Below are 20,904 nucleotides of genomic sequence, written 5' to 3'. Positions count from 1 at the left end.
CAAAGCATGATCAAAATGACATTCTGCTTAAAAATCGGTAAATTTTTGCCAAAGTTATGACAGTTCGAAATTGTTCAAGCCTCTGATCTAGCAACTTTACAAGTCAAAATATTTCTTAATTTTGGCTTAATTTTTTACCAAAAAATGAAAGGCCTCAGAATCAAGTTTAAGGTGTCGTTTTATACTAAGTACGATATAAGGAGTTGATTAAAAGTAAAAACTTGAGATTTAAAATTTTTAATTTTCAAAATTCCAAAGGGGGGACCCTTAGCATTAACGTGGAACCATGACTATGATGGACGAAAAATAATAAAATTTTCTAAATGCAAAAAATTTAAATGCAGTATGAATTAAGAGACCGAATTTTGATGAAAACGGCATTTCGATTAAAAATTGGGTCAGTTTAATATTTCAATAATATCATTTTATAGTCATTGTATTCCATTCTCAAATAGAGAAACTATAGCTGATAGCTATCATCTTTCCTTTCGTAATTCAATTGGGTTATAATAAAATATGTTTCTTTAGACGCCATATGCATGATATTACCCAATTGGCTCTCCAAAATAAATATATATGTTTGTATGTGTGCCTGTGAATGGCTAAACTTTTGTCTTATTTTCGTATTTTTAGCACATTTCTCGAAAAGTTGTGTGTAAATATTGATTACGCGCATATCACGTACGCTACTTGAGCGCTAAGATTTTCGCACTGGCCTCTCAGAATCGAAGTTAGGTTTCATCGGGTAGGAGAGTGAGTATGTGTGTGTAAGAGTATATACATATACACACTCCTTGTCGTGTGGCACACGTCCTTGTGCTAGTTTTCATGTTGCCTGCTGCCTTTGGTTTGCCTTTTCGCTGACGACTGGCTTTTTGGCTGGCTGCCTGGAAATTGAAAGTCGCTCTGACTTAACTGATGGTTACGGAAGGGAAGTTGAGATGTCGAGGGGGATATTGGGGTCTTTGCGAAAAACATTTAACGTAACAACGAAGCTTGGAGACACGTGCTCCAACCACCAATTGAGCTGTTGTTTGCCATTTATTTACCTAGACTGCTGCTGCCATGTGTTAAGTGCTAATTGGGTTAACAGCAGGCTTCTTCTTTTATTTTTTCTTCTTTTTGTTTCCCTATTTTCATCATCTGTCTTGTCTTTAGTGAATTGGCCAATAATTGGCACTACAATACAATGCTAGTCTGGTTGGTGATTAATTTTTAAAATTACTTAAAAGCTAAAACCGCTAATTATTTCAAAGTGTATCCAACTCCCCTGGCTTGGCCTCATAAGCCAAAGTTCCGTGTGCTTACAAGTATGCTCAAAGGCTCGGTAAAAAACCGGGCTCTCGTGTCCTACTCGGGTGTTTTTCTTTTCTTTCTTTTTTAGCCAGGGGGTGGCTAATTAAAGTTTTAAGTGCTTAGTCGAAACAACCAAGAGCAAAGTTAGCACAAAAGCGACTAGCTGATTGCCCATTATTTTTAGCATTCAAGCACAAAAATTCAGTCAGCTTATGCGAAAATGTGTTTGCTTAAGATTTCAACTAATAAGATTTTAATTTTTGGAGCAAATGCTTAATTCTCTCTTAGGGTTGATAATAGTTAACAGTTTTCCTTTAAGTTATATTCAAGCAAAACCTTCTATATTTGCCGAATAGAACAAAATTATTTTTTCAATTAATATAAAAATGTCACTTTTCATATTTATTTAATTTTGTTGAATGTGCTGGATTTTAATATTTATTTGTTATTACATTAACTTACTATTTGAATTATTTATAAAAATAATTTACGACAAGTTTAACATGATCTACCTTTTTTTTAAGTTTATACTGATATCTAAATTTGGGCATATTATTTTAAAAGAAAATTTATTCACTTTACATAATTTACCATTCAAAACTAATAATTCAGAAACTCATAATTTTTGCTTGGTTTTCGGAACACATTTTTGGAACACCACTGTTTAATTTATTTTTAATTTACTTCATTTCACTAAAACCCATGATTGATTTATTGAAAAATAAAAACATAAATATTATTGATTGAATACAAAATAATAAAAACATTAAATTTAATAATATAGTATTAAAATCTGTCATCCGAGCTGGGAATGCTTTTAAAATATTTCAAGATTGAATTCTTTTTATTAATGTTTTATTAATTAACTTTGAATTATTTTTAAAAGCGTATATTAACGATAACTTAATATGCATAAATCTGTATATTTTGTTAAGTAAGCAATCATATCAAATGACAGCATCAAGGGCAGTTATTTCGTAAGCTCATTTAATACCATTTGATAATGATATAGCCCCATCAAGTTAAAGAGAAATGCAGTCGCATAAATTGTGAGCTAATTAACAGCAACATTTTCGCACAAGTATAATGATAAACACATCAACATTATCAACAGTCATTAGGGGGAAAAGCAACTGAAATGCGAAAGCTGAGAGTTGATAGACGATGATGACAAAATCCATGACCAAATTTAATGTCTCAGCCTCAACATGAATTTTAATGCCAAGCGGCATTTTACCCCTTTCTCTGGCAGTCAAAACAAATGTTTGCCAGGATAAACAGACAGTTTGTGAAGTACAAGAGTAAGAGGCAGAGAGAGAGAGAGTGTGATAGGAAACAAATGCAACTGCAACGTTGCAACAGCTGCTGCTGTGGCTGCTGTCACAGCCACCACCACCGAGGACCACCGGTTGTTGGTGGTTGCTTTTGGTCGACACTTTAGACAGTGGCACAGCCCATAATCAGGACAAGTGTCCTGCTGCAGTGGCAGCAACAGCAGCAGCTGCATATGCATGAAGCTGCATTATGCATTATTATTTGATGCATTTTGCATAGAGCGCAGGCCTGCCCTCAATGTGCAGGTGACATTACGGGCAGTCAGTGGAACCGAAATCGGAGACGGTGACGGGAATAGAGAGACGACAGGATACTAGGGAAATCTGCAGGCAGAGGGATTTAGCCTTGAGCAAAAGTTGAGAGCAGGTCTCATGATTTATGCACGTGTTTAGTGTGAAAAATGCACATTAAAAGCAAAACTCCCCAAACAGGCGAAAGTGTTGCCAAGAGAATGCTTTTCACATCTGCACTGAATGAGTCAGGGGTAAGATGTAAGGTGTAAGAAGCAGGGAGCAGGGAGCAAGGAGATGTAACTAGAGTCGTCTCGCCAGGCACGCAGGCCGGAAGTGAAAGTGTGTTAGACGACGCGCATGTGTTGCTCCTCGTATTGAGGTCACTGGTCATTATCAAGATGTTGCAAAAGAAATGCCATAAAGTGTCCTCACACCTCCTTCTTCTACATCTCCTTCCTTATCCATATTGTGGACTGTTGTGGCTGTCGTCAGCAGGCCATTTGATATGCAAGGCAGATAAAGGCCAACGCGCATTCAGATCCTGGCCAAAAGCCAAAAGACTGCCTACAGATGACAGGCGAAAAGGCAAAACGGACAGCCGAACGGACAGTCAGAAAGAAGCACGCTTCAACTTATCTTGAAGGCAACAAAAGCTTGAATAGTTTAATGCCACTGTAAATGCAAGTTGACTCAGCAGCTTCTGAGTCAAGCAAAGAGTTCTATACTTATTCTCAATGGAAATTATGTGAATGAAAGTGTATCAAATGATTAGCTTATTTCGATCGCCTTCCTAAATCTAGCATATTTTCAAATGAGCAGAGGTTTTCTAATTTAATGAATATCGCCTACCTAACAAACAAAATGTATTTCCGTTTTTTTTTTTTTTTTTTTTTTAGCATTTTTTTATATTTTTGCAAGCTAATTAACGACTGATATCTTATGACATATTAAATAAACTTTATTTATATTTAATTTTGAAAACAAAATAATTTTCTGAGTGTAAAGTTGTAAAACAATAGATATAATCCTTGATATATTCTATTCCCTGACAGAATTTAGCTGCCGTAAATAAACAAATATATGTTTAGCTTTGGGTCTTTTTGGTCTTTCATCTGTGACGTGCTGTCATTGACTTATTTGGTTGCTTTAAGCTGCTTGTTTAAGCATCGCTGGATAGGAAGGCTTTTTCTTTGCCTGCACGCATAATTCTTACTTCAAAGGGGGTTGCCTGGTAGCTGTTAACTGGCATCTGGCAGTTTCTCAATGTTGCACTCATTCACGCCCAAAAGCTGACAAAAAAATGCCAGTGCCAGAGTAATGCGGGCCACGCCCACACGAGGCTGCCTTTCAATTTCAGTTGGTATACATTTTTCCATTGTAAGAAGATGGCAATAAAAATTGAAATGGAATGTAAGGGAAGGAGTAGGAGATGGAGAAGGAGGTTGCAACTGCAATTGTTTGCACTTGCTCTATATTTTCATTCTTTTTTTTCGCCTTCTCTTCTTTTCCTTACCTTTCTCTGTTTATTTTTTTTATTTTGTTGGTTTGCTCTTTTGTGCCTTTGGGAGGCAACTGCTGCAATTTTCGCGCCCAGTCTTTGTCCAAAAACTGCAAAAAAAACTTGGCAAAAAAAGGAAAAAACAGTGCAAGAAAATTGCAGAAAACTCACCTCTAGTTAAGGTGGGCGTGGACTTCGCTTTGTGGCGCGTTTAGCGCAAATTTTCACTCTTCTCTTGGTCCATGGTCATATATTACTATTTTCTCGCCTGGCCTTTAAACAAATTGCATAAACATTTGTTACCTGACTCAAGCAGCTTTTATGCTGTTGTACATTCAACATATATTTATTTGATACACCAACACACACTCACATTTACCGTTGAAATGGGGAAAGGGAAAGCAGGAAAATTGCATTTTTATAGCCGCGCGCTGCTTTTACGTTCTTAAGTCCGTTTTATACCTGTTGTTTATTTATGGCCCTCTCTGTGCGCGCCTTTTTCCAACTCCCCTCTGCTTTTCCCCCGTTGCCCATTGACTTTGCCATCTTTGTTTTCCTGGCAGCTGTGTCGTTACGCTTTTAAACTTTTGTTTTTCTTTTCTGTGCCGCTTTTTCTTTCCTTTACGCTTTTTGTTTTTGCACAACAAATGAATATTTGAAAATGAACGATATGCTTTGAGGCCATGTGGTACGACTTTACATATGAGACTAAGAGTGGGACTCTTCCTGTTTGTGTGTGTGTGTGTGTGTGAATTAGGATTGGCCAATATGTTATGGCACTGTCAGATAAAGAGTGGCATTTATAAACTATTCGGTATAATTCTTAAGACTCAAAAAAAAGAAAACAAAAATAAAAAAATTCGAAATTTAAAATTTATTTCTATTCTCTCTTTTTAGGTAAGCTTTTTGATGTTTTCTGATAACAAATTGACTCACAATCTATGTTGTGGTAAATATGCATTAAAACTGCTAAAAAGAAAAGAAATAATTGAAAATTGAGACGTAAATTAGGCTTTACATATATGAACGAGCAGCAGATGTGTATAAAACCTTTTCTTTCCATTAAAACTAAAAGAGAAAATTTTTTACGAGCTTCTAATTTGCTCTGATGCGTCTCGTTTAATGTTTTAAAATTCACTGAATATTAATGCCGTTTAAAGTAACGATTAAACATAAATTGAGCTATCGAAGTTAAACTACTTAAAGTAAGTTTAACAAACAGAACCCATCTAATATTTACAGTTTCCATTGGGGACAAAAGTTGACAAGGGTCGGATCGATGCCCAAAAGCCATTCATTTAAAGGACATCATAATCAAGTCGCAAAAGACAAATGGGTGGGCAAACAACAATCTGTCAGGGAATACATGCAAGCAAAAATTATTTATTAATTACTCACACCCAGCGCATTATTCAGATGCTGTGGCAATTAAATCAATATAAAGAGCTACAAAATGAATGCATAAATAATTGATTTAACTTCCATATTCGCCACAAATGCACAGAGAGAGAAAGAGTGCGCGAGACAGAGAGAGAGAGGGAGAGAGAGAGAGAGAGTAAGTCTGACTCGTGCTAGAGTTCAATAGTATGTTATTTATTTATATGTTTTATGTTAAAAGAATATGTTTAATTTTCAACATGAATACAGCACTCTAAAATACATGTTTTGCCTGCCATAAAAATGCTCCAAGCTTCTGTTGCAAAATGTATTTAAAGTGCCCACAATTGACACACAACAACGCTTGTGCCATTTAATTTATATGTAAGATATCAGAAATATAAAAGTGAAGGTAAACTTTAGATATACAAAATTAATATCAATATTAAAAAAAAAAAAAATGTTACATAACAATCTCACAATAATGTATTGGACTTTATATTCTTTTAATGTTTATAATGGGTATATTTATATAAAAACAATTGTAATTATCAGATATATTATATATATTTTTTTTTAACAATTTATTTGATTATTTATATTAAATATTTTTATTTAAAGTCAATTGAATTTTTTGTTTGGAAAAGTATAAACGACAATGTGAGTGAATTTTATTCATTCAATCTTTTCAACCCAACAAATTCAGTACAAAACTGCAAATATAAATTATAAATTTATATGTTTAATTTCGACGCGCCTTTGTCGCTGCCAGTGGCTTCCACTTTGACATTATGAATTTATGCGCAGTCTCAAAGAAAAAAAAATAAGTGCAATTGTTTGTACCATATGTAGTATATGTGTAATAATTCAAATATATTTATATGTATGTATATAACTACTTGTATATGCGCGGCATAATTTCAGATATGGCCTCAAAACAGCAAACTAACAAACCAACAACACAGACTGTATGTGTCTGCGTGTGTGTGTGTGTGTATTGCATATATCGCAAATACGAGCAGGAAACTCCATGTGATCCAATATGAAATATATTCGTACTGTCGTACATTGTACACTGTACAGTGCGATAGTTGTTTGGTCTGTCGCTGAATTCTGCTATCTGACAGTGCGTCACTCCAACGTTGGCTTCGTATGTGTTTCTCTGGTCTGTCATATGGGTCATTCTCTTCATTAAGCGTTTGTAGTGAGAAATGGAGCTACACGCTTGACACTTGGGTCCATATGCAGCTAACACTGTTACAGTATGCTTTTATTAATAAGACCTTATTGCTTAAATGCTAACTAAATTTTGAAACAATAATTAAAACATTTTGGTTTTAAGTAATTGAGAATAATTTGATACATTTTTGCATCGGTTTCTACGTCTAAAACTGTTAAAATTCGAATTGTTTTTCCTAATTTAGCTTTGGCTTAGTTACGGATAAAATTTAAAAAGGTTTTGAGTTTGAGATTAAATTTTGATTCTTTTCGTCAATATAACTTTTAAACTTCTACCAAAAAGCCAGAGATAGCTGTTTTTGCCGTTGGGTAGTTTCGATTTCAATGAAAACTAAATTCACAAAAAAAAAATTATTATTATATTATTAAAATATGTAAGCAGTTAATTGTTTGTTATATCTTACCTAGTCAGACTTTGGTTTAATCATCATTTGAGTAAATTTCATTGGTCGGCCCTTTTTCCAGTCTCTCCATTCAATGCTAATGACATCCTTATTACTATCTTCATATACGTAAAGGCCATTGAGATTACTAAAAATTTATAATAATAATAATATTTATTTATGTATAGTAGAATTTCCAGTTTTTACCACATATAGCAATCGCAAAACCACCAGCCAGAACTAAATTCTTTAGCGCAATGTCTCGAACCTGTATTATGTTTCTTATCTGGTGTTGAAAATTTCATATTTGCATGATCGATCATTGAATCACCAGCATTTCCAGCATATTTTCCAAGTTGTTTCAACTCATAGGCTTCTTCCTCACTACCGATGACAAAGTCACTATATCTGGCATATCGTGTTTCATTTGCAAAGTCCGTAAGAGAAATATACAATTCATGAGGTTGCGATCGTGTCAGTAAATAAAGCTTTTCAAGTCCAATAAAAAACTCTCCCTGCAAATCACCAAATCCCTGACGATAATCTGTCCAGTTGCGATTAAAGTTCACAGATCCATCCATACGCCGTTGAAAGACAGTCCATCCAGATCCAGCTAAACTCGAGTCACAGGACACAGAAAAGGCCTCCATGCCGGGAACTTTTATCTCATAAATATCATTTAATTTACCGATGCAGCTGGAAGCTAGTGTGCTCTCCACTGTTACTATAATTTTCTGAAGTTTATCCTTCATTTGAGAGTGTAATTCATTCCTTGACTCAATCATGTTGTTCTTATCAATTGTTTCATTTTTACACGTTTCAGAAGCTTGAAGCTGTTGTGCCAATTCAAGATCTTTATTCCTTATTGTCTCCTCACAGATTCCAAGTTTAACTGCCATCTCGTTGCTTCTCTTTTCTGAATCTAGGAGTTGCTGTGGCATTTGATGGTGCTTATTTTTAATGGTCTCTTCATATATTTCAACCTTTGCTAGCAAATGTGCTAACTTATTCTCTAAGGTCCTGAAAATTGTGCTTTGCTCCTGAATCTGTTGCTCCCTCATCTTCATGCTGACTGTTTGCTCTAGCATAGGTTGTATTATGTTAAAACAGTATTCATAGCACTGTCCCTCCATCTATAAAATAAAATTTAAATTATATTAAAGTAATTTTCAATGTCTGCCATTTGTAAATTTTAACTTACAGGGTACTCCATTTCATTGCTGGTTGTAGATTGTTCATGTTCATTATTCGATTTTATAAGCACCGCAATGAGTAAAACAATTAAATTTACCAACAAGATTTTCATTTTAGCACGAAATGTTCATAAACATCGCTGAATCAACTTCAATTTTAAACTGATTCTGGCTGAGCTCGAATTTTTCAAGTGAAGTCTTAAGCTCTCTTTCAAGAATTTACTTATCAGCTGTATTATACAAGAGAATTTCTTGAGAATGACCGTTCAGATAAATGCTTTTTGAAGAGAGAAAAGTGTTAGTCATTTATATACTTTGAATGATAATATTACTTACTATCGCAGTTATTTAAGTATACAAGTCCAAAACAATATGAACTATACTGAACAACAATTTCTCAATTTCTCTTTGCTTAAAGGGTTGCCTTGATGGCATTTAGCAGATGCATAACTTGGTCCAGTTGGTAAACATATACCCTCGTTTTCGAATCATTAACACATCATCTATACATGTACACAACGTTTTGTGCCACTGTGCTCAACTCTGTGTGACTTTCTTGATTTGTTTACTCGACTTATGTGACGAAACCGAGCCCAAGATGCTATCCAACAATTACATTTTGTGCACAATTTATTCCTATTTTGCAACCTTTCTTTGGGCATAAGACAGACACGTTGACGGTGATGACGATGAGGAGTCAGGAACGGTGACGGAAGCTATTGTTTTGAATGGGGCGACGATGGCGCCATCATTGAGTGGGCTTGGTGAGTCAGAGAGTCGCACATGTTAGGACTGCTTCTGGTTTGGCTTGACAACCGCAGGCTCAGTTCCTGCGGCTTCCATTTTCATCATCATAAAGTCTGTTGAAAGGAAATCGATATGGGTAACTTAATCATGAAATGAAGTCGACGTCAACTTGTCTTTCATTTTTCAATTCCATGCAGGTTCTATGCCCTAACTTAAATTATTTTAAATCGATGATGAAATATGTAACATTGTATTTATTCTTAAAGACATCTAAATCTATAGATATTTTTTTGCTTGTATCTTAAACTATACATGTTTTTGTATTTATATGTACATATTTATTTTGAGCAATAATATTTAATATTTGACTTGTAAGTCCCAGCTTTTATTGCTTGTTAAATTTTAAATATTTTTAAATCTATATTTTTGTACCTATATCTGTAGCAACATTTTTTTCCATGGTCTATAGATTTCTTTATCAAAATCTATATTTATATTTCTACGATGTATGTCAATACCTTTTTCTATAGCCTATGTTTTTTGGGTCAATGTTTATTTTCGGCATTAAACTTTTTGACAGAAATTATTATGTAATATTTTTATGTTAGAGTTAAGAGTATTTACTATTCGACTTGTAAATGACTGTTTTCAATCTGTTGTTGTTGTCACGTCTTCATGTGGGCGCTGTTCGTGCATTGCCAACTACTTTTCCACTCGGCCTTTGTTTACCTATGAGTAGTACGGTGTACGAAGTGGCCAAAAGTTTTCCTTGCTTTTCAGTTTGTTTTCATGTCTAAGTTAGCTTACTTTTGTGCAGCAACAAAAAAAAAAAACAAAAACTTTTTTTTTAGCTATCCGCTTTGGCTTATGGTTGCCTTCAATTACCCTTACCCCTGTGCTGTCCTGGCGCTAACTTAACTTCCCTCTTCCCCTGCGCTGTTGCCAATTTTGTTCATTTCCGTTTGCGACTCCATTGGAACTTCGACTTACTTTACACGTTTAGCTGGAATGCAGGTCAGTGCTGTGTAGTTTTATATTAATTTTTGTAGCTGTCGGTTTTCCCTGGGTTCAACCGCCTGTTTCGATCTCTTTTATAAACTAACAACAAATGGTTTTCTTGGTATTATTGTAGTTGTTTGTTTTGTTGTATTCAGAAGCATTTCGATTGGCATTCTCAGCCGGTAGCTTCTCTTATGCCTTATTGTTTCATTATGCAAACACTTTTCAACTTGCCTAACGCAAGTTGCTGTGGCTTTTATTGACTGTATTCTCAGTTGACTCAAGTCTTATGCAGTCGGCTCTGTCTTGGTTAAAGAAGATCTAACAAAGTTGTAGCCGAAGAAAAATTAAAGAGAATTACTAAACACGCAGAAAATTTGAATACAAAACTCTCTGAATAGTACTTCTACATTGATTGGTTTATCGATTTTAGACTAAATCATAATTTTAACCATTTTAATCGACTTTTATTATAGTTTTCATAGAATTCTAAGCAATTAATTTCGATTACTTGTAGCATGATAAAACCATAATATTATTAATATTAATTATTTATGCTATTTTTCAGAGAAATTAAAAGCTTACAACTTTGAGATTAGTTTGGATCGAAACTTAAAATTATTAACAGTGTGCATATATAATTTTCACTTATGTTAATATATGTGGTACATGTATATGACTGTTAATTGTGTTTTTTAATAAAGGTATTTGCGTTTTATTTTTCATATCACGTAGTGACCTACATTGTAAACATTTGAAATTTAAATTTAAATTTTAAACCTAAAAGAAATATGTATGTCCTTCAATTATTTTTGCACAAGCCTCGTTATTTGGGACTTTATTTTTTTGATTAACATCGTTGAGTAGAAAAAAATGTATAACTTTGGTCTGACGTTGAGCGAGGTTGTAAAATCGAAAACAGAAAGTATTTGATACATTTTTCAAGTTATTTAAAGTTCATTAAATGTATGTCCATCAAGAATAAATGACAGTGAGGCAGAGAGAATTTACATAACTGTAATCCATTACTTTACTTTTTTGGATTTTAAATTTATTTACATTTAGTCATTTGTCTGCAATTTTTCATCCAGCCGCAAGTCGGGCAAGCAAGCAATTAGCAAAGTTTTTCAGTTCAATTGTGCAACACATTTTGCACCCCAATTTCTAAAGTTGGGAATGCGCTTCAAATGTCATTGGCAAGCCACAAACTTCAGTGATGGCCAAAAAAAAAAAAAAAAAAAAAAAAAAACAAATAGTCACAGCAACAAATAAATTAACTTTTACTATACAGCTGTTGATACTTTTTGATTGCTATCACTGCATAAAAATGGGCGGCGCTTAGCAAATAGAAAACTAAACCAAACTATTTGTAGAAATACATATAGTTTTACATTTTGTATGCAGTTGAGAACTCTAAGCTGAAAACAACAAGCAACAACAACGATGACAACAGGACACACAAAAATCTACCCAACGGGGATGACAACTTTTCTAATTTGCAGTCTATTTTTGTGTGTTTGTGAGTGTGACGCGTTCTGTAAATTGTAATTCGAATAGATTGCAAGTCTTTGTGTTCTTCATTCTTCCATAAGTTACCTTTTTTCTGATTTTCTACTGTACAGTAAAATTTTTTTTTAATAGTGATTTCCGTAGCGCAAATGCTGTGAGTAACAGTAGAGTTTGCAAGGTATTAAATGGAGATAATAACAGATCTATAAATTTTGTTTTAAAACAAAATGTATGATTTTTTTTTATTATGTGAGAGTAATTTTTTAACCCTACGATCATTGCAGAAAATGTAGCTTTAACCCCTATTTAATTTCTTGACGTTAAAATTAAAAAAGGGAAAGAAGGGAATAAAGTTTTCAGGAGTTTAGAAGTTCTTGAAGTAAATATCGATAAAGGTATCTGTCGCAGTTACAATATCAGTAACAGTAACAGTTACCGCAAATGTAGTGATTTAATGAATTCTTAAAATAAATATCTATAAAATTTGCTCTATATACATACATACAATGTATAACAAATACAGCGTTTAAAATAGTAGCAGTTACAGTTACTGTAGCTGATAAGTATTCAACAGTAAGTGACAGTAACAGTATAACTTTTAAGTTTAATAATAACTGTGACTCTGAACGGTTGCAAAAAGTGGATGACTTTAAAATACATTAGGTGTACTACAATGCTATAATAAACTTTCAATTAACTTTTTGTCTCTCTCTGTCTTCCTGTCTATCTTCCTCTCTCCCTCACTGGTTCATTTTAATTACCATCCATACTAATAAAACAATTTCATGGTAGACTTTTATGTGTTAACCTTCGACCCAATTATTGTGCATAACGTGCGTTGTTCAACACTGTTGTTTAACAGTAAGTGTGAGAGGAGACATAGTACAAAAAGAAATGCAACAATGCAACATTGCGCGCAGTAGTTGTTCAAATAAACAAAAGTTTCTGCATGCTCGGTCACATTTGAAACTTTATTCATATGCTTCATTCCTGGCGCTCTGTCATTTGTTGTTTATTTCAGAAAAAGAAATAGACAAAAGTTTTTTTTTTTTAGTTATTTCTTGATTGTTGGCCCCATGTTCACTGCTGAGTGTATATTTTTGTCCTTTTTAATATTTTCCTCTTTCCAAATTTTGTTCAGTATTTTTTATTTTGCTTGTTCAATTGCAAGAATATTATTTTTTTTGATGGAAGGAAAGCGAAAAGTTCTTCTTAGCATAGTTTGCATGCCTTCAGAGTCTGTGATTGGATAGCATTTCCGTCATTCATTCTTTGTTCTTTTTTTTTTTTAATGTGATGTTTGGTCTGAACATTTGTCACATTGTTGCTGCTGTTTGCTGTTGGCTGTAACATAGTTGCAGTAGTAGTTGCTGATGCTTTTTGTTTGACTCGGCTTACAAATGTTGCAACGTGCAACTATTAAATAGTTTTGCAGCAGCTGCCACTTTCAAGTGGCTGGAGCTGCCACAAAAACTTTGCGCTCTGTGCCACTTAAATGTAACCTACAAGATTTCCAGAGTCCAACAAAACTTTGCTATATCTTTGAACGTTAAAATGTTGATGATGTCTGTAACAGAGAATTATCCAAAGTATTCAAAGATTTTTATTTGAATTCACTTGTCAAATTGTTCTTTGAAGTTGAATTTTGTTTAAAAGCAATGAACAACAACTAAAATTGAGAACTGTAAATTTGGAGAAAATGTCTTGTGAACTAGTTATATTTATATTTGTCCAGCAATTTAAATAGATGTAAATCTAATACCATGAATTTCAAGCTACTATTAAAAGATAGAAAGAGACCGAAAGAGACTTATTTAATGATTACAACCCAACGCATTTATTGCTCATTAATTTGAGTCATCGAATGAAAATTATTCAATTGGTTGTCTGTCCCAATGGAGTTGGTTTCAGTTGGGGAAAACCAATCAATTGTGTATTATTTGCCAAGTTGAGCATTTCCAAAGCCCATCATGGACATCTATCCATCATAAATAAATAATAAACAAGGTAAATATGGAGCTTTATATTTGCATACTGCACTCGATTTTCTGCTTTTGATAGATGATACTGGATGTTGAACCTGTGACTGTTGTCATAACCATCCATTCTACAATTTTCACTCAAATTAAGGTACAACAACATAATTGTTTTAGTATTCAATGATTGTTTGCTCAAGTCTCAAGTACCTTTTGTTGTCTACCTTTGCACTGATTAGATACAATACAGATAGATAGAATACAGAAGATTCTGCAAATTTATGCATCACAGTAATCAATATAAGTATGTGTATAAGGTCTTAGCCGGTGTTGTTCGTGTTATTGTAGAAACATCGATGGAAAATTAAAGACCTTTTATGTTTTGAGTCAATCAAAAAAGTAGATTTAAATATTTTTAAAAAATTGTTATTGTTGATTGTTCCAAAATACTCCATACAATTATTCTTGAATTATAATAAATAGAGATTTAAAAACGAGTCTTCTAAACGTTTCCAAAATTATATTTAAAAATTAAAATTCGAATTTTAAATGGAAATTTAAAATGTACTCGTATATCAATGTCGCTAAAATAATTAAACTTTATTCCACAATTCATAATGAATTGTTGCATTCCTCTGCGGCTTATCCCATTTCGTAAACATGCTCTATTCTCTGGTTCCCCAAAAATAACCTAATCAATAATTCAAGTTGCTTCACAAAAAAGAAAAAGAAAAAAGTAAGACCAAAAGGGAAACAGGGAGACATTTAGCCAAATGCTAACTAGTCAAGCAATTAGTGATGGTTACGTTTGGTTCTGGCTCCGTGTCCATAATTGTTACGCTCGCCCACATCCGGGCGAATGGACCGATTGGCCACGCCTTCCTCAAACCAGTCACCAGTCGCACTCAGTGCCCAATTACTGCCACACCAGTTGTTTTTTGTGTCTTTTGCGCTGCTCTTGGCCATTGTCTAGAAGTATTTTCTGTCATTCCAAACTCAAACTTCGTGTTCTTCGTGTTGTATCTATGTATTCTATTGGTCTCTTCCATTGCAGCTCCGTTGATAACGGAAATAGCGAAACGCTAAAATCAAACTAATCAGTTGAATGATTGGCGTTAGCCCAGCGACACGACGTTATCCACGTTGACAGCGCGAACAATGGCAACATCGATCGTACTCCATCTCTTTCCACTTCCCTTCCTCAGTTTTCTTGCAAATGAACATTGTCCATTTTGTGTATGTGTGTGTGTGTGTATGTATGCGTTCGCTGGGTTTTCATGAAACTTTGCTACCTTTTCTTTTATGCTGTGCTATTCAAGCCCCATTGCCATCGAGTTCCTTTGTGTCCAGTGCTGTTAACGAGTTTTTCCCGGAGCCTGACACTCATTAAATGTATGTAAACTGTCATTTGAAGCTGATGACGGGCTTGGTCCTCGACTGGTCGACATTTAAATTACTTTATAGCTGCCTTCATTTAGTTTATAATACATAGATTTTCTCAGGCACTTTGCATCTCTGCTCTTCTCTTTCGTTTTCGTAGTCGCTTTCTCTTCAACTTTTATCTTTTGCTTTTTTGTTTTTATAAGAAGTCTCAACAATTTCTTGTTACTTTTAATTTGTCGCAATTTGGACTGGTTTCGTCGTTAATTATACGCCGTGTTGATTAGTGTGTTTTTATTCTAATTTCCTTTGCGGTTTTTCTCAAGTTCTGTGCTATCAAGTACCAAGTGCGAAATATTAATTTTTGAAGCTATTTACGGGTATTTAGATAATTAATTGTACTTAATTCAAGAGAGTAGACAACAAATAGCTTCACAACAATCAGCTTTTCATTTGCCTGAGTAAGGGAGTTAATATTTATAAATTCTTAATGGTTATTATTTTAAATCGATTCAGTTATTGTTTTTATTTTGCAATAAAAGTCTACACAATATACTGTTTTTTTTATTTTGGCTAGTTTACTTTTTTTAAGCAAATTTTTAATTTTTTAAAAATTTAAATTGGAAATAAATATTAAGACAAAAAACCAAAATAGGAAATCAATTTTTTAGGAGATATTTTATACTGCAAATTAATGGTTCAGGTTTTTATGAGCCCAAAAGCAGATATTCAAAGTATACCAAAAAATTCGAAAACTCGAATAGTAGCCAACGAATACACGCAGACACACACATGGATGCTAATGTTATCTCGAACGCCCAAATGTAGGCAACAATTTTTGTTTTTGGTATCTCACACACACATTGTGCATGGGTCACGCCCATAATCCATAAGTTAAACTCTCAGCTTAGATGTGTGTGGTTAAGCGTGTATGTGACTATATTTGTGTGCGCGTGTGTGTTTGGTCGCTAACTGTCTGTTTGGGCTGCTAAAGGCGCTTCCCTCACCATACTCTGCGGTTGGTACAGCCCGGCAAATAAACAAAGTGCATGGGTAGAGACAACAACTGAAAACCGAACCAGAAACCCAAATCACACGCTTCAGACTAAAGGGCTAAAGTGGCTTTAAATTTTGGTCAGAACTGGAAAGGGGCTTCCCGGAAAATGGCGGTGGGGCGTGCACTGTGACTATGTCATAGAAGGCGTGTACTTTATTAACAATTTATGATTACTTTTACTTGTTCGTGCGCCTTTTTATTTGTATTTTTCTTCGTTGTTCCCCATTTGTTTACTAGCAAACTACAGATGACCCGCATTTACACAAAAAGGTTAAAAGGCCTTCGGGGAGGTGCTTGTATAAAAATATATATACATACATTTTGCATAAATAGAATTTTTGGTGTGTCGCATTCTCCACTGATGATGTGCTAAGCCTGACGCAACAAAAATGCTCATACGCCACGTTGGCCAGGGTCACAAATATGACTATTTTGGTAGAATGAGCAGACAAAGCTTGAGTGGGCGCCGCTTCAACATAATCGTTTCGATTGAATGTGTTTTTTATGATGATGTTATTGTTTGCAATATTCTACGACTGTCTGAGGTGCGTATGAGAAAATTGGGGTTGAATATGGAAAGAGATTGAAAATGAAAAATGAGATTGCAAATTGAGGTGGATAAAAAACAATTAAATAGATTTAAATTTAATAGAAGACTAAGTTTTTTTCAAATAAATATTTTCTTAATTAATTTCCAAGTATAAATAAATTGCATGTCTTATCCTAATTGCAATTAATTAATTTTTTTCTTATAATGAAAAAGAAAACTTTTATCATTTTAATTTTTCCGTGTTAGATTCAACTGCCCTCCAGTTGTTATAATTGATTTCGTATTGCATATTTTCATGTCTTTTGCTGAAATGTAAGAACATGCTAAGAAAATAATTGACTTAGATAGATATTTATATAAATTTCATATATGTAACATCACATCAAGGCGAAGGCACAATAATTTAATTAATTTCTCCCGTAGACGAAGACAAATTTCAACACTAATTTAACCTGGCCTGTTCATGGCTTGGATGTTGATTATGTCTAATAATTTTAGATTGCTGTCCAGCCATTTGGACGACAGGATAGAAATTCATTAAATATTGATTACAGATATGCACACACACATACACACACACACAAATACACATTGTTCCAAGTGAGGCAGATTATATAAATACGTAGCAGAAATGCCTCCAGGAGAAAGCAAGAGAGAGAGAAAGAGAAATTCCTTCCTGTTAATTGCAATTTAAACTTTGGCATTTCTCAAATATTGCATACATCTTGGCATCCTTTGTTTGTTATCCTTGGCATATTTGTTTTTGCAGTTTTCTTAGCTGCACTTACATATTGCCGTTCAACTACTTTTCGGGCTTTTTGGTTTCTGCATTTTGCGTTTTGAATTTGCCAAGACTAAGGCCGTGTCAATTATTCGGTAGATAAATTCCGTAAATTCCTGCTAAATGCAATGAAATGCTGTTATTTTCGTTCATTTGCTTGAGATTTGCCAGATTTATAAACATTTCTCTACGAGTATTTGCATATTCAGTAGGAATTTTCTGTTTGACCTGGACAAAGGCCAGCTTAACACATTCTTGAGTCTGCTGATAGTTAGGTTAAGTTATTTGATGCGATTCGTTTTAAGTGACATCTTTGTGCAACCCAAATTGCATTTCTAATTGCTCTTTGGGTGGTTGGAGGTTGGTGGTTGGACAGACTACTGAGTAAAATACATAAATAGTTAAGAAATTCGTTGCAATATAAGTTACAGTCTAACAGCCAAGTATATAAAAAATCTATCGTTTTTTCTCTCTCGCAAAAAATGTTTAATTTTAATAATAAGATACAAAATAAGTAGAATCTATATTTTTTTTTTTGTAGTTTTGGTATATGTGTCCATAAATAAATAAATAATAATAATTTTATACTACAGTCTATCTGAATATTTTGATTTATTTTTTATTATTATATATTTATTTAGAAACAGGGATTTTAATTTATTTTAATATCATTCTAAAGACAAAACATATATATTTTAAATATAAATATTTTACTTAAATTGTGCTTTTACTAACATCTGCCTAACACAACCCAATACTGTTATTAACAGCTTGCTCATTTTTAGCACATTTCTTTTTAACATCTCTCTTTCATATATTTATGTAAATTGAAAAAGCTTGGTCAATAAACATAATACATTCTTCATATACCATTTCGTGACCCAAGCGCGAGAGACCCAAAAAGCGTTGACAAAGCATATGTCACACACACACACACACACACACACACACACACACGCGCAATGAAAGCCACACACATACAAGTACAAGGAACCGCGGAGAGGCAAACTGCAATTGCAAACAACCGTTGCCTGCCATTTCCATTTCGCTCACTGTGTTAACTGTTTTGGAAAAGGGTATGGGAGGGTTGGTTTGCTGTGGATGTCGTTTGGTTTGCCGAAACGTCGCTTGCATACAAAGCACAACATAAATTCAATATAATAAACATGTAGAGACCAAAACCGAGTTCCCCTCGGCCCTCCCCATATGCACGAACCTTTAACAATTGCAATTGGCTAAACAATAACATGGAAAGCCTTCCTGCCGTCCATGTTGACCCAGTTAAGCAACGCCCACTATACAGAATGCTTTCAGCATGGACGGGGGCACAGGAAGAGGGATAACATTTTCTTGGGTTATTTAGTTCACTGTAAGTTGGCGAATATTCTGATGGATGTGGCGTTTGCTCAGTTTCTCTGACTCGCTTTGCTTTAAACAGAAGTTGAGCTGTTGCTGTTGCTGTTCTTGCTGTTGTTGTTGTTGCTGTTCTTGTGGCACTGCCAAGTGAAATTGCTTGTAATGCATTACAAGGCAAACTTTTCTCTTTCTCTCTATTGCATGATTTGAGGCGCCTTAGCCAGCTTCTAGCTGTTAGCTGTTGTTGTCCCCAGACTTTCGCCCCTTGGCTGTCTGTCTTGTATCGCTTCTTAGTTACTTTGCTCTGGCTTTGAACTTACCGAACATCGTCGCCAAGTTGCTTGCAGTTTCTCTCTTCACACTTTGCCTGTGTCGTGTCGGATTATTGGCCGGTTTAGGCAACCAGTGAGTGACTCCTTCAATTTGCTCCTTCTCTCTCTCTCTCTCTCTGATGTTGTGGCCTTTGGCGTTATCTCTCGATATGCAGCCTTTTGGGCATGTGGTCAACTTTGTCTTGATTATTACAGCTGGGTAAAGTTTTTCAAACTCTAACAATTTAATATGGTAATTATTTTGGAGTGAACCAATTGAACTGGCATCAATACTCTTATTTGCTGGCTCAAAGTCAATGGGCTAGAAAACAAATGTTTGAAATACTAAGCTGGATTTAGTTGCTAGAATATTTCCTTTAAAGTGGCTTCAAAAAAAAAAATACAAAATTTGTATATATAGACAAAAAGTTTTTAAATATTTTAAGAGCTTCTTACAGTAACTTTCAGCTTTTCAGAGTCTATCAATTTATTTGTAATTAATAGAAACCTTAACAAAAATTATTGCCAACTTGCCTCATTAGGGCTGCTTCTTTTTGGGGTGTACAATTTCCTCTTAATTTGCAAAAGTTCTGGGAACTGCTGCTGCTGCTGCTGCTGCTGCTGCTGCTGTTACTCTGTTAATAAATTGAGCCAAGTTGAGTTTTGTAGGAGCTTCAGCTATGTTTATGCAAATTGACAGTCAGCGAGCTAATGGCAAAATGCTCTTAACCAACCGCCCACCAATCGCGCACAGTCTGTTGCACAGGAAATTTACAGACAGCCGTCTAATACGGATGCTGGCACCACTTCCCCTTCCGCTTCCTTTTCTTAAACTTTGTACTCCATCAGGCAATCCAATTTCCAATTTGACACAGTCAACACTTGAGCAGCTTATTAACAAACCAAGGCTAACCGAAAAATGCTTTTAAATGTTGAGGGCATAATACGTGAAGTGCTGTAGAAACATACAAAAAAATTATTACGCATACGCCCTGTGCTGTGACTCATTACACATACGCCACATAATCTGCTGATTGCTATGCTCATTTTTTATGCACTTTGGCAAAGTTCTTGATGCCCAGATATATAATTTTGTTATCACGAAAATTTGATGCGGTAACCAGCAAAAACATTGCGCTAGTTCACTTTTGTCTAGTTGTATGGCTTTCAGCTCTGCTGGGGTTGTTTGTAACTCTGCAAAACACATTATCGAAATGAGTTTTTGGCTGAAACAGCAGCAGTCAAAATAACAAGTATAAACATGTCTCAAACACTGTCGGGGTGCCACTTGAAGGGAGTTCTATTTGGCCCGCTTCCCGTCAAACGACAACTGCCATAAATAGTAGCCAACCAACAGAGCAGAAATATGTTGGCTGACAAGTGCACAGTCGGAGGACGTTGTGTATAAGTCGAGTTACAGTAGTCCCGTCAACGGATTACTCATATATACTTAAATTCAAATGTGGTCAGTATATACATATAAAAATAAAAATGTAATTCAGTTAAAAAATGTTTCCATCATTTTCTTTTGGTCGCAGCCTTTATGTGGCTTCATTGCTTTTGTTGGTTTAATTTTCATTTAAGCTGATTTACTTTACGCGGTAATTGCATGTTTAAGTGTATGTTGTCTTTTCCTCATGCATTTCATTCGAGAATATTTATGAATCACTGACTACGCGCTTAA

At 34.6% G+C, this 20,904-nt stretch overlaps 2 protein-coding genes across 2 annotated transcripts in view; one reads left to right on the top strand and one right to left on the bottom strand.

Annotated features, from left to right (window-relative positions):
• Positions 1 to 20,904, top strand: part of LOC117782220 (disintegrin and metalloproteinase domain-containing protein 10) — a 119,476-nt gene that overhangs the window by 55,581 nt on the left and 42,991 nt on the right.
• Positions 6,463 to 8,716, bottom strand: LOC117782222 (fibrinogen-like protein 1). Its single transcript, XM_034619249.1, has 4 exons — positions 8,563 to 8,716; positions 7,569 to 8,494; positions 7,383 to 7,509; positions 6,463 to 7,309 (listed from the first exon to the last, which is right to left on the bottom strand). The coding sequence occupies exons 1-3, from the start codon at positions 8,665 to 8,667 to the stop codon at positions 7,383 to 7,385; spliced, it is 1,158 nt and encodes a 385-aa protein (XP_034475140.1). The 5' UTR covers positions 8,668 to 8,716; the 3' UTR covers positions 6,463 to 7,309.

The sequence above is a fragment of the Drosophila innubila genome (genome assembly GCF_004354385.1).
Source record: "Drosophila innubila isolate TH190305 chromosome 2L unlocalized genomic scaffold, UK_Dinn_1.0 4_B_2L, whole genome shotgun sequence".
NCBI lineage: Eukaryota > Metazoa > Arthropoda > Insecta > Diptera > Drosophilidae > Drosophila > Drosophila innubila.
The sequence above is the reverse complement of the archived record's forward strand: the minus strand, read 5'-3'. Positions and strand labels throughout refer to the sequence as shown.